Source organism: Bactrocera tryoni, chromosome 1 (genome assembly GCF_016617805.1).
Source record: "Bactrocera tryoni isolate S06 chromosome 1, CSIRO_BtryS06_freeze2, whole genome shotgun sequence".
Classification (NCBI taxonomy): domain Eukaryota; kingdom Metazoa; phylum Arthropoda; class Insecta; order Diptera; family Tephritidae; genus Bactrocera; species Bactrocera tryoni.
The window spans coordinates 31,592,009-31,607,578 of record NC_052499.1 but is presented as its reverse complement, the minus strand read 5'-3'; the positions used below and the strand labels follow the sequence as shown (position 1 = coordinate 31,607,578).

The window sequence follows — 15,570 nt, the reverse complement described above, 5'->3', positions numbered from 1 at the left end:
ATATTCATAAGGAGTAAATAGATGTTATTCTCTCTTCAATATGTTTTGTTCAAAGTAAAGAAATTCTAAACAATTGTGTTACCAGTTAAGTTGTTCAGTCAGTATAAAAAAATTACATAAATAAAACTTGGTAAGTAGTTAGGTTAGAATGCAATTATATTTAAAAAACAATATGAAATATTCTGCAAACAATATTTGTATCCAATACTTGGTTATATAAGGTTTCCATGAATTATAAATTATTCAAAAGATTGAACAAACTAACCTCGAATCTATTGCAACATTTTGTATGCTGTCTAACCGGGGCATAAGAAAATAGGACCATTTTAAATGTTTGTGTATGCAAACCTGCAAAAACCAGCTGATATATTTAGTTTCGTACACAATTTTTGTTTCACTTATAAATCACATTAAGCGATACCAAAGTAAAGTTATTAACTTATAGAAAAATAATTATATCTATATTAGTTTAATAGAAATTTATTGCATCAAAATAGTGATTTTAAATAATATAGCACATAAGTAAATTTCAATAAAATGTCCAAAGACGACAGGGAATTGGATTTGTCAAATGCAGGTCGTGGTGTATGGTTGGTTAAAGTACCGAAATACATAGCACAGAAGTGGTCAAAAGCTCCATCAAATATGGATGTTGGGAAATTACGAATTACTAAAACCCCAGGACAAAAGGCTCAAGTGTCTTTATCATTAACACAAGCAGTTGTAAATCTGGATCCAGAGGAAAAAATTCCTACAGAACATATATTAGATGTTTCGGTTGTAACCAAACAAACTTTAGGGGTATTTTCCCATGTTATGCCACCTGAATCAAATAATGTAAATAATGGAAAGGATAAAGAGGCGCAATCTGCTACTGAATCGGAAAAACTGTACATGGAAGGGCGTATTGTGCAGAAGTTGGAATGCCGCCCAATTGCAGATAATTGTTATATGCAATTAAAACTTGAATCTATACGGAAAGCATCGGTACCTCAGCGCAAGGTTCAGCCAATAGATAAAATAGTGCAGAACTTCAAACCAGTTAAAGACCATGCTCATAATGTACGCAATCTGATGATAGATATATTAAGCAAAATTATAATGAGTATATAAGTTAAAAATATATATCTTATATTACAGATCGAGTATCGTGAGAGAAAGAAGGCGGAAGGTAAAAAAGCTCGCGATGATAAAAATTCAGTCATGGATATGCTTTTTAATGCTTTTGAAAAACATCAATACTATAATATTAAAGATTTGGTAAAGATTACAAAACAGCCTATCGGTTACCTTAAAGAAATCCTTAAAGAGGTGTGTGATTACAATATGAAAAACCCACATAAAAATATGTGGGAATTGAAGAAAGAATACCGCCACTATAAGACTGAAGATAAAAAGGATGATGAAAAGTCTCCAACTGACAGTGATTCGGAGTAGATAAAAATATATTATTTTAAAGTCAAAAAATTTAATTGATATTTTTTAATAAAAAGAGATTTTCCATATATGTAAACATCACTATCAATTGTGTTGTGTTAATTTGATAACAATATATCAAATTTGATAAGAATAACGGCGAAATGTGCGCCATGAACGATTTGAATTTATTAATGTGAATGTTAATTTACAGCTCCATAGCGTGCATTTTACTCCTTTAACTGAAATGCAGAAAAGCTAAGTGGAAATTCGACGTATATAGTGAAAACTTTGTTAAATGAGGGATAAATCGTAAAAAGCCGTTCACCTAAGAGTAGAGTCTACGTACACGGTGGGACTCGGATTTTTAATCGACCAAGCACAGCTCAACAGAGTTTCTCAAAATTATGAATTCAGAGAACGTTTCTTGTCGCACAACACAGCAATAACCGCAAAGAAATTAAACATGTATATCGGAAATATAATATTTATTTCAATTTTGTTATGGGGAGAAATTACTTAGATGGTATGATCTCATTATGACCAGGTCGGCAGATCGACTCGGTACAACCCAGTTGAGTTTATTACGAACCCGAGTCAACAACAAGCAAAGCTTAGGTAGGACCATACAACTGTAATATTCTTGTAACTTATTTAGGCACAACAGACTCGGGTGAAAGTATGCTCCTGCGGTCACCAATATCAACACCCTCGCTGGCGTTTCCAGACCTATATTGTGTATATTGAGGTTACGTAACCGGAGCGAATAGACGGCACTCCTCAAAACTATTTGAAGGACAATTTTATATATGTTGTCAACAAAAATTTGAATTTTAAACTAATCTAGTAATAATTTAATATATAAAAATTAATTAAGCCAAAGGCCTTATCAGCCAGTGCTTTACATACATATATATGTATGTATAAGTGGAATAATTATTTATATTTATTTCTCTCTAAATAAACAATCTCATCTAAGTATATAACGTTATAAGTGAAGAAATTTTATACCATAATAAAAAGGAAGAAATGTACAGTGCTCATGGTAGCGTAACGAATTTAATTTCCCCTTTTTAGAACATTAATGGATAGACTGAATGCGTCCAAGAATCCTTAACGGATAATGTTGAGACAACATAAAATAAAACGCTTCTTTTTGTCAGAGACTATTTTCTACTTTATCTTGCATCATGTTTTAATTAACTCAATAGCACTACTTTATAACTGTTTGTGTATATCAAAAACTTATTGTAGTTTCTACGTATTATATGTATATATGTATATCTACAAAGTGTATACCATATATATACATATATGATTTCACAAGTATGCTAAACAATATTTGTAAGATTTTATTCTAGAGCCCATCTGTTATTAAAATTATACAGTTATTAGATTGAAGTGCAATTTTTTTTAATACATATAATATAATCAATATTTAGTTGGTCAGCTTTTATAAAAATATCCTGCCTTATTACTAACCCTACCTCCCTCAATTTTATTTGAGGATTCAGGTACAATGTTTTTAATTGCATTTATCGAATTTAATATATTGCCAAAAATATATAATACAAAATAATTGAGTGAAATATGAAAACAAAAAAAGGGTTTGAAGATTATTTTTTGAAACAAATTATATAAAAAAAGTAAGGTTGCTGCAAGTTCAGATAATTTGCATTAGTAAAAATATACCTTTCATACAGAAAAATATGTTTTTAACATTTTAAATGTCATACTTATTTGTTACACTTATATACAATATACTATATGTTAAACTCAAATTTATTGCACATTTGTACTACAGAATGTAGAGTACAATTGTTTATAACTAAAGTAAGAACTATTTTTGTTGAAAAGAAAATATTTTGTTATTGCGTTTTTAAGAACCAAATACTTTAGGATATTCGAATTAATCAATGGAACAGTAACACTAGCGCTACACAGTAGCCAGTAAAGGTGAATCAGACTTATTCAGGTGTCATGAAGAACACTCTTCTGCTGAGAAGATACCGGAATCATAATCATCATTAATATTTGGCTGTTTCTCAATTTGTTTCAAGGGTCGGACAACATTTAAGTCAACTTCCACCATATCATTGCTAACTGTGCCATTTTCATTCATCCTTGCATTACATTGGCCTCCAGATATAACAACAAATGGTTGTTTTAAATTATGGCTCGATATGTTACTCTTACTCGATTTTTTTGAGTAAATTATTCCAATATTATCTTCAATGGCTACAGTATGACGCTTTGTGTTTAACAAATTCAAATTTATATCGCTCCATGCTGAAGGCTTTTCAGAACATTTTTCGAACACATCGATTTTTATGTTATTTTGATTTGCCTGTAATATAATATAGAGAAAGAACAATATTAAAAAAATTAAAAATAGATATTAGGAGATATACAAATTTAGCAATTTTAAATTATGTTGAATAAATATAGCATAAAAAACTGTCTTGTTTGTTGAAATATCTCTGGTGTGGGTGTAAAATACTTATTGTTAAAAACTCAAAAAAACATGCTTAATAATTCTTAATATACATTTTTATTTTATTTGGACAGGTGAATTCAGATGCATTGCTTTTTATAATCTTGCTTCAGAGTATAATAGTTTTGTTCATCTAAGGGTTGTATATATCACCTAAAACTAAGCGAAATAGATATAGGGTTATATATACATATGTATATAAATGATCAGGATGACGAGAAATGTTGAAATCTGGGTGACTGTCTGTCTATCCGGCCGTGCAAGCTGGAGTTTGTAGATGGGCGTAATTGGACCACTGCCACGCCCACAAAACGCCATTAAGCGAAAACCTATAAAGTGACATAACTAAGCACCAAATTCAGATATAGAACCGTAATTTGGCACAGGGGATCGCAGTAGCAAGGGGAACCTGTGGGCAAAAAATTTTGAAAAGTCGCGCCAACCTCTAATAAGTTTACTGAAACCTAAAATACTAAAGATACAACAACCCAAATTTGTTCGGCGCAAATATTATAAGAACCTCTAGCGACAGTATAAAAATGGATGGAATCGGAAGATAACCCAGCTTACTCCCCATATATCGGTACTGTTCAAATCTACTAAAAGCGCAGTAAATGAATAACTAATTACGCCAGAGACATTAAACTTTATCTCCGATATGGCATAAGAGGGCTTTATGGTTTTTGGTAAAGTCACATATCTCGGGACCCGACCGACCGATTTTGCAAGTTCCCATATAACATATTAAATTCCATTTGATTCTTTCACTTTCCAGTACATAAACCAAGAAATAATTAATATAACGGAATACAATTTTGCACTAATAATTCATTTAAAGAATGCCACCTTATGGTCAAAAATTGGTCAACCCAATATCGTTCAATGTGTCACATATACAATATAAATTCAAGAGAATCCTTTCATGACAATAGTTATTCTGTGTATCAAAAATGGGTTAAATCGGATTAATAATTTCCTGAGCCCACATATACCTAATATAAAGATTTTCGATCGGTCAAAATGTGTGTTATCTCAATGAAAATTACAGAACATGTTTTGCTATGAGCAGTGCACCTTTGTGCTTAAAATAGATACAGCCTCATATAACTATTACTCGAATTTTCGAACATCCGGCTAACTTTGCTCCATATGTTTGGTGATTGTATGAGATGTACCTTAATGAAACCAAGGGAACATTTTTTTAGTTTGTGGCATGATATAAGTTAATAGATAAAATCGAGTCGACACTACCCCAACTCCCATATACTACGTATAATGATTTTCGTTTTTCTAACAAATTTTATGCCGAATTTGTTGGTCAGTGTATAAGTTACATATATAGTAAAATGAGTCGAATAAATGTCCCGTCGTATTGACTAAGGACAATGCACAAATCCCGAATAAATTTAACACAAACACTGAAATGCGAGTGCACGTCTTTATTTTTGTGGATTCGGCTTAAGGCTACTTTTTGATTGACAATAGAATCTTAACTATACTGGCTATTCGTTATTTGATTATGTTAAGTGAGCGAGATCGCCTAAATGGGATCGCCCAAAATCGCTTATTGTTACTTTTGATTTATAATTAAGCTTGAGCTGCTGGACCTTGGAAAGCGATGCGCAGTTTAATCCTGTGTTTGTTTATTTAAAAGTGGCTGTGCCACAGTAATTGGATTCACTTAAGTGGACTGTGAAGTGAATACGTTTTATATCAAAAAAGTTTACATACACTAATGATTACACTAGCTTACAGTACATTTGTTACTGAAGAAATTTTAGCTGTTGCTGACTACATATAATATGCTATTTCCAAAAATATAATTTAAATATTTTTATCAGCTCTAGTTTCAGAGTTTTAGCTATGTAGATATTACACAGAAAAAAACATGTATTTATTAAGAAAAATAATTAATCATTAAGTTCTAAAAAACTTCGTTTTAAATCTCTTCTCCGATGTGTAGACTTTGGAAAAGGACGTATTAGAGACCAACAATAGTCAGACATCGTATTTGTATCCTAGAAACCCTGATAGCGCTCTTCCATGACGCGTAAGTCTTGATGCATACGCTCTCCCTGCTCTTCGCTCATATCTGCTAAATCTTCCGGAAACCTCTCTAGGTGACTATGGAGGAGGAAGTGGAGTTTTATACTCATATTTCATCCCATATTTTTTAATTGTAGCACAAGGTCTTCTACAAGTTCAATATAATTTTCAGATTTTTTATTTCCGAGAAAATTGTGCATCACAGATACGAATGCTGTCCAAGCCTTTAGTTCTGACTCAGTCATAGAATTTCTAAATTGAGTATCTTTCGTAAGTTGCCTAATTTGGGGGCCATCAAAGATTCCGGCTTTAATCTTTTCCACAGTGAGCTGAAAAAATTTTTGGCAAATGTAAGAAAAGCAGTTCCTATCTTTATCTTGTGATTTTACAAACTGTTTCATGATGCCCAGTTTTATATGTAATGGTGGAAGGATAATTTTGTTACGAGCTACTAATGAATTGTGGACTATATTGTGCTTTCCAGGCTCCATTTTTTCTCTCAAAGGCCAGTTTTTTCTCACTCAATGCTCTTGTTTAGCTCTACTGTCCCAAAGACATATAAAACAGGGACACTTGGTATAACCACTTTGTTGACCGAGAAGAATGTTGACCATTTTTAAATTGACACAAATTTGCCAATCATGGTCTTTGTATTTTACAATATTCCTCATTTAACTTTGTACTGTGGGCAATAGGTACCTTAGCGTATTTATTTCCATTATGTAATAGAATACATTTAAGGCTACGTTTTGAGCTGTCAATGAATAAACGCCAGTCGTTTGGTTCGTATCGCTTCAAGCCCATTTCTATCAACAAGTTTTTGATATCTGAACAAAAGGTAATGCCGTTTTCTTCGGAAAAATAACGCCGTAATTCTGCATCTCTTTCACTATAAAAACTTATTTTAGTATCCGAGGTTAGCAAGTTTTTTTTTCTTTTAGTCTTGATGCTAACAATTCTGAAGCTTGTTTAGAAAGATTTAAATCTCTTTCAAGATCATTCAACTCATTTTGGGTAAAGCGTTTTGGCTCATTAGACATACCTTCAAAATCAGCATCATTTTGTGATGAGCTTGGTCCTTCAATGTCTTGCTCTAATGGTTCAGATATATTTTTAGGCTCTGAAGAGTTAGGTGAACGCTGCACTGGACGTTGAACACAACTAGTACTTGGGTACTGCCATTTAGCTCGATTTTTAGTGTTTAAACCGTTTATGTTCACACTACAAAAATAACAGTCTACGAGATGATTTCGTGGTTCTCGCCAAATAGTCGGTGTTCCAAATTTAAAGGCACTTCTTTTACCACTTTTCATAATCTTAAATATTCTACACAAGATTTACAAACACAATTGGAAGTCCAAAAACTCTTATTTTTATCCAAGAGCACCCCAAAATACTCAAAATAGGTATTTTTCACCAACTGTGATATAACTTTTCTAAAATTTTTAAACACATATTCTCCGCATATGTAGCAAAAATTATCTGGTTTAATTAAACAACGTCTTCTTGAACTACTCATGACGCAAAAACTTGAGAAACTAATCTTAACACAGTAAAATACGCCTGTTTTCGTTTAATATATATGTGACCTGGCCTACGGAAAGGGGGCTTAGGTGTCATTTTCACTTTTTAGTTGATTCGGATGGAAGATGAGTTCGAGCCATTACCGCCAAAATAATGTATCCCACACCATAATCGATTTTTGGTTTGTTATCGAAATCGATAGTTCAATATCATTTGTATCATCTTTCAAAATTTCATGGCTGTAGATTAAACCGTTATGATTTTATAACAAAAACAATTTTAATGTAAATGCATATGGTGACTTGTTTACATTTTCTTTGAACGCTTGTGTGGGATACAATTAAATTCTCTTTTAAAATAAATGAAACACAAGGGGAAAAAAACACAATTTTTTGAGACTTTAATTAAAGATAAAGCTTTAGAACAATATGTCGAAGGTATAAATTTGTTTTTTTTTTTTTGCAAAATATGTTTTTGTTTTCAATTATTGTATATTTTTACAGCTCTCCCTGGTACCGTATAGCGATTCAGATGAATCTTTCGTTGATTTAAATGGTTAGGAAAGTTTAAAAGAAGTCGAGGAGGAAACGTGTGTTGGGAAAAGGGGCTACAGAAAGCAAAAGAGAATACCTAAAAGGCTGCAAAAAGTTAAGAAAAAAAATTCGAGGGTTTTGCCAACCGTTATGGCACTGTTCCATTGTTTGTACAGTGCCTCTTTTTTTACAGCGTTAGTCGCTGTTGAGCTGTTCATGTTTGCAGTTGGTTGGCTTCGTTCGATCTGTGTAAGTATCTATTTTGTAAACAGGCGTAGTCGAAAAGACGAACGATGAACTTTGTGTGAGTTTTTCGTTCCGAAGTTATTTTTCTTGTTTATTTATCTGTTTGGTTTGTACAGTTGTAATACAAGATGAGTGGCAGCAAAATTTATACTGACGAAGAACTTGAAAAATTTCTTGCAATGAGTGACGACGAGAATGGATTAGACGATGAGTTAGGGCATGCAAGTTCTTCAGAAGAAAGAACTGACGATGAGTTAGACAACAGCGAACTAGAATCTGATGCAGAAAACGAAAGCTTAGGGGATGCAAGTTCTTCAGAAGAATCAACTGACCCAGATGAAGATAACATACCTTTACATTTATTGAGAGCCAAGTCAAATATAATTAATTTTAATACATCTATTTTACGGGGGAAAAATAAACATAAGTGGTCAACAAAAAAGGGAAAATCTTATCGTTATGGTCTAAATTTTGTACATAAAGCTCGAGGACCAACACGCCACTGCAAAAATATAACAGACCCACTGAAATGCTTCCAAATGTTCATTACACCAGAGATCGTGGAAGAAATTGTTCAATGGACAACTGGTTTAGTTCGATTCCTCTTGCTAAATCACTGTTATGCGAACCATATAAGCTGACAATGGTTGGAACTCTACGTTCTAATAAGCGAGAAATTCCGAGTGAAATGAAAAATGTGAAAGGTCGTAAGTCTAATACGTCAATGTTTTGCTATGATAATGAGCTGACGCTTCTATCATATAAGCCGAAGCCGAGTAAGGTAATATATTTATTATCATCCTGTAATGAGGAAGGAGCAGTAAACCCCAAATCAAATAAACCCTACATGATCGAATTTTACAACAAAACGAAAGGAGGCGTTGATACCTTTGACCAAATGTGTAGTGTCATGAGCTGTTCACGCAAAACCAACCGATGGCCAATGTGTCAATTTTTTGGTATATTAAACATGGCTTTGATTAACAGCTACATTATTTATTCACACAACGTATTTCAAACAAATAAAATACCTCTCAGTCGTCCTGCTTTTATGAAAAAATTGCATTCTGCCCTTATTCAAAGTAATTTGACAAACAGACTTGAAGTACCAGCATTGTCTACGTCGTTGCGATCAAATATTGAAAGTTTTGTTTCTTTTGATGAAAATGCCACAGATACTAACCGCCCAAAAAAATTAACAAAAAAGAGAAAGATTTGCGCAATTTGTCCGCCTGCTAAGAGACGGATGACGAAATCATTTTGTGCAAAATGTAAAAAAAGTATTTGTGGGGAGCATAAAATAGAACTTTGTGCCTCTTGTACAAAATGAGAACTTTCATTCCGTAAAGTATTTTATGTTTTCAGTTAATAGTATTATCTTTATGAAAAAATACCATTCAGTGAAAATATGTTATTAAATTGTTCAGTTTTTTTAAGTTTCTTAGTTTGTATTTTGTACAAAAGCCGAATGAATCAGAGCTGTGAAAATTTTATTTATTTAATAAAAGATTTAAGAAAAACTGTTTAATATTGTTTTATTTAGAAGATATATAAACCAGGTAATGTGAATATATTGATTTTAGTAGGTTTTGATAGGTAGGATAACATATTAAGGACTTTGAGTAATGCCGTCGTCGAATCGACGAGGGATGACCTCTACGTTATAAAAATAGCGATGACCTTCTAGGGTTAAAGAAAAAATGTCCAAATTCGTGTCATGATAAAATTTCTGAAGATGAAAGAGTGAGAATAAATGAACATTTTTGGGGAATCGGCAACAAAATTAGACAGAAAGATGTGTTCTTGTGTTAAACAAGTCGATATTAAAAGGCGATATGGAGAAAGTGACTGAAAAAAGTTCAGCTTTAATTATTTTATCAATATCAATAATAGCAGTTTTAAAGCTTGTCAAAAATTTTTATTGAAAACGTTGAACATTTCACAAACGATTTTAATATCCGTAATAAAAAATAGAAGTTCGTATAAAACTTGCCTTGAAAATATGAAAAAGCCAACTGCACACAACAAATCTGAGGAAGCAAGCATATCGCTAGTAAAATCCTTTATAGAAGAATTACCAGCGGTTCCTTCACATTATTGCAGGAATAAAAGTACAAAATTATGTCTACCTCAAGAATTTCGAAACATAAAAACTGTATATCAGCATTATGTAGAACATTTGAAAACTATTAATAAAGTAAGTAGTCAGTTATCGTTAAGAGTATTCCGTAATATTTTTAAAAACAGTTTCAATTTAGGCTTTCATTTACCTAAAAAAGATAAATGTATCTTATGCGAGAATTACATTAATTGAGACACAAAATCCAAAAAGCAATTGCATTCATCAGAAGAGTATCAAATTCATCTAAAGGACAGAGAAATGTAAGCAAATATTTTTTGAGGACCAAAAGCTATGCAAAGAGAATCCGGCTTATTTATGTACAAGTTTCGACTTGCAAAAGGTCTTAAATACTGCCTATGGAAAAAGTGTTATTTTGTTCTATTCTAGAAAATATTCATTCTACAATGAATGTTTTTATGAGAGTGGTACAAGAGATGGGTTTGGTTTTTTATGGGGAGAAAAGGATGGTACACGAGGTGTAATGAAATTTGCACAACTGTTTTCCAATACCTTAAATTAGTCGAAGAAAGAAACCCCCAGTCGATAGTCCATCTTTATTGTGATAGCTGCGCAGGACAGAACAAAAACATAGCTATGCTTGCGACATTAACCTATTTTGTTGAAAATTCTAATTTTGTGACTAATATAAAAATCACATACTTATTGCCTGGACACACCATGATGCCTATTGATTCGATACATAGTACAATTGAATCGTTTATTCGGAATAGGACTATTTGAGCTCCAAGTGAGTGGTGCACCATAATATCAAATGCAAGAACTAACCCAAGAAAATATAATTGTATTGAATTAACTAACAGTGATTTTAAAGACTGGAAGACATTTTCATAGGCGTTACTTCCAAATTCAGTGAAAATTAAATTTACAAAATTATGCTCTGTTACATTGGAAAAAAAAATTTCAAATATTACTCTTAAATATGGCTACTTTGATGAATCTGAAACCATAAATTATGATCTAGATTCAATTCCACGATCCAGACGAAACTCCCAAATAGTTTGTGAGAGACCTACTCAATTATATGATCATATATTAAACATTTCTTCTGCTAACTATAAGGATTTGAAAACGCTTTGCGATAGAAAAACTATACCCGTAAAATTCCAACACGAGTATTTAAATTTAAAATGGGATGGATCTGTTAAAGATTTGCTACCTGAAACCGACCAGGAAGATAGTATTTAGCGTTCTTTATATATTTTTATCTATCGTTATTCAAGTTTACAAGATTTTAATATGAATAACATTACTTTGTTAACAGAAAACTTTAAATATATGATTTGCATTACTATATTTTTGTTTTATCGAATATACTAAGAAATGTATGCATTTTTTTTTTTAAATCAAATGTAATTTAATTTTAAGGACTAAGTAAAAAAATTAAATAAAAAAAAACGGGAAGTCACTTCCTTAAAATAATTTTTTTGTGTAACCCACACACTTTTTTAACAATAGGTTGCCAGAAGGAAAGCAAAAAAATGTATCCCACAAAAACAACCGTTATGATGCAAATATCTATTTAAAATTATTAAAATTAAATATATTACACAAAAAAATATTTACATTATAAATTTTAAAATAATGGCTTTATTCAAACTGATTTAATTTAAAAAAAAACCTTCCCCTGTAAAATTTCGAGTTTGTGGGATACATTTTTTCGGCGGTTATGGCTCGAGTTGTTTATTTGTAACAGCTGTTTCCCAGAAAACTAGTTTTCGCACGTTAGCTCCATTTTCGTAGACCAGGTCACATATGCTAATATGATAAAAACAAAAACAAAGTAACTCGAGCTGCTCAAAAATTTTTGAGGGTAGATTTGACAAAACCAAGTAATAAGTGAACAATATCAATCGCAGAATTCGCGGCAACAGACAAAAAGTTCAATACTGTAAACTAGTGTTATTTATTTATATAAATCAAAAGTAATTACAATAGTTTTAAGTGCATTTACTAATTTTTTTTTGCCTTCATTTTGATGCAATTATTGCCCTCAGATGTCGACGCATGTTCCCCACTCAATTTCTGGTATCGTTTCCGGATATTTTGACCCACTAAGTAAGCACTCTTTTGATAAAATTCTATGTTTTCGAATACGGTTTTCCAATAAGATAGATTTCCAGATATGTTGAAAAGGATTAATGCGTTTTGATTGCGGGGCATATGGAGTTATTTTCAATTCCATAAAAACCCTTCACGTACAAGATACGATGTGTATTTTGGGTCGTTATCCTATTGGAAATTGATATTGCTGCTATTAACAGCCGATTTAAACACATTTAAAATTTAAATTATTTTGTTCAAATGTTCAGATACATGTGTTATATAAACTTTATTGATTCACTGTATGTATATTTAAATTACTTATAGCGCATTCTTATCTCGACAAAATGTTGCCTCATTATATGACAATATCCATTACCCTGGGGTAGAAAATGTTCAAATTTTGCCTATGTAGAAGACAACACTTTAAGAATAGAACACGCCATTTCTTACTTGTTACATATAAGTATGTTTGTTTACATCTTTGTGTGTTTTGAATTCCATTCCGCTCTTCCGTAGTGACAATAACTGAAAACCGTGCAAAATCGTGTATACAAATTGAGCATTGGCAACATTGCTCAAATGTGATCAAGAGAGAACAACAACAACTACGTTGTACCTACGGAAGGGCGGAACGGAATTCACTAGTTGCAATATAAAGCTGTGAAAATGTGAAAACTTTTCCCTCATTGGAGAACAGATGTCGCAAAATCAGAGTCGCACAGGAGATTTTGCGTGGATTAGCTTTAAGTCTTCTCGGTAACGAGATTAACAAATGCCATTTTTAAATGGAGAATACTTGATAAATCAAGTCTAAATCTCGTGATTAAATGTCGGCCGAAAAACGGCAAACGTCACCCGAAGTTCGAAATATAATATACTATATTAGGCATTTGGGAACTAGGAGATCATTAAAAGGGAGTGATGCCAATTTAATTTGTTTAATTTATATTATATCCTGAGAAAGTATTGTAGATGGGCATTGTCCTATTTCACATTGCCACATCCGTAAGCCGCCATTAATCGAAAATTTATAATGGTCTATAACTTAGTCACATTGTAAGATACAAAACTGTTATTTGGAACAAGACATATTTGACAAACCACTATTTCATAAGATTCGGCCTAAAGATTGGACAAAGGGCGTGACCCCGCCCACATTTGTGTGAAATCCCATACCACTGGAACTACTCAACAAATTCAAGAAAATTTTGTGCATATATTATATTTGTATCCATATGTCACGCTTACTTTCCATATATGTACATATCACTATTTTTATACCATATGATACTTTCAATTTAGATTTTATAATTGGGAGCTATGACGGATGGAGTGACGTGTAGAAGTTCACGAAAGTGAGGAAAGTTCTCTGATTGCCATTCACTTGGGAATGGGAGGTGATCTAGTGACTGATGCCCAGAGCATACTAAAATTATAAAGGAAAACTTCTCCAGCCTACTGAATGGCAGTGAAAGTATAACACCAATAGACGGCGAACCCGATTCCCAAATCGATGACGATGGAGCAGACGTTCCATAACCGACCATGAAGAAAGCAATTACCCGTCTGAAGAACAACAAAGCGGCGGGTACCGATGGATTGCCGGCCGAGCTATTCAAACTCGCCGTGAAGAACGGATAAGGAGCATGCATCAGCTTCTTTGGAGAATCGAAAGCATGCTCAGCGATTGAATTTGAAGTGTGCTTCGGCCAATCCACAAAAAGGTAGACCCCACAATCTGGGTCAATTACCTTGGATAAGTCTCCTCAACATCGTATACAAGGTTCTATCGAACGTATTGTGTGACACCGTCAACAAACTAATTGGACCTTATCAGTGTGGCTTTAGGACTGGAAAATCTACAACTGACCAGATATTCACCATGCGCCAAATCTTGGAAAAGATCTGTGAAAAGAGAATCGACACACACCATCTTTTCGTCGATTTCAAAACTGCTGTCGACAGCACAAAAAGGAGCTACCTTTATGCCGCGATGTCTGAATAATATATAAATAAATCGAGCAGCAGAATTCAATCGAGCAGGTACAATATTTTATAAGAATGTACTGCTGTAGGCTGATATTGATATCATTGGCCTCAACTTCCGCGCCGTTAGTTCTGATTTCTCCAGACTGGATAAGAAAGCGAAGCAGATGGGTCTGGTAGTGAACGAGGGCAACGACATATTTTTTTCATCAGACGACGACTGTTTCGCACTCGCGACTTGGCTCTCACGTCAGTTGAGACCGTCATAACTTTGAAGTCGTAGACAATTTCATCTATCTTGGAACCAGCATCAACACCAACAACAATGTCTGCATCGAAATCTAACGCAGAATAACTCTTGCCAACAGGTGCTACCTCGGACTGAGTAGGCAATTGAGAAATAAAGTCCTCTCTCGACGAACGAAAACTAAATTCTATAAGTCACTCATTATTTCCGTCCTGCTATATGGTACAGAGACACGGACGATGACAACATCTGATGAGTCGACGCACCGAGTTTTGGAGAGAAAGGTTCTGCGGAAGATTTAAGGTCCTTTGTATTGGTCATGGCGAATACCGCATTCGGTGGAACGATGAGGTATACGACTACGCTGGCTAGGTCACGTTGTCCGAACGGACGAAAACACTCCAGTTCTGAAAGTATTCGGCGGAAAGTACCCGCCGGGCCAGATGGAGAAGGACCTGGCTTCGCTTGGGATCTCTAATTGGCGCCACCTTGCAAAAAGAAGAACCGACTGGCGCTATGTTGTTAACTCGGCTATAACCGCGTAAGCGGTGTCTACGCCAGGAAAGACGAAGAAGAATGATGTTATCGAAATAAAATAACGCACACAAAGTTTCTTCCATTTAATGCGCGCGATTTCACAATAGTCGAAATCATACCATAGCTTTTCAAGACCCAGATGCTGCCAATGACCTTGACAAAAGTCAAGGAGCACCTTTTACTTTATATACCTAAAAGTAGCACAAGATGTTTTAAATATGATTCCAATGGTCTTAACCTTGGTCTAAACCTCATATCCCTGACAAAATTACTTCCGATTATTTGGTTCACTTTTCCTCATGTATCCAATACATTAAATTTAGCGCATTTAGTTGAGCCTACACATATATCTCAT

At 33.4% G+C, this 15,570-nt stretch overlaps 2 protein-coding genes across 3 annotated transcripts in view; one reads left to right on the top strand and one right to left on the bottom strand.

Moving 5' to 3' along the window:
• Nucleotides 1–375: 375 nt before the first annotated feature.
• LOC120766803 (general transcription factor IIF subunit 2) lies at nucleotides 376–1,525 on the top strand. The gene is made up of 2 exons (XM_040092508.1): nucleotides 376–1,062; nucleotides 1,141–1,525. The coding sequence occupies exons 1-2, from the start codon at nucleotides 538–540 to the stop codon at nucleotides 1,435–1,437; spliced, it is 822 nt and encodes a 273-aa protein (XP_039948442.1). The 5' UTR covers nucleotides 376–537; the 3' UTR covers nucleotides 1,438–1,525.
• Nucleotides 1,526–2,552: 1,027 nt separating this feature from the next.
• LOC120766800 overlaps nucleotides 2,553–15,570 on the bottom strand; it is a 32,296-nt gene continuing 19,278 nt past the window's right edge. Inside the window, exon 9 of one of the 2 annotated variants that reach the window (XM_040092504.1) lies at nucleotides 2,553–3,763. In XM_040092504.1, the coding sequence (XP_039948438.1) occupies nucleotides 3,395–3,763 (369 nt within the window). In that variant the 3' untranslated portion in view covers nucleotides 2,553–3,394. The remainder of the gene's footprint in view (nucleotides 3,764–15,570) is intronic. The other variant, XM_040092503.1, reaches the window with a different exon arrangement.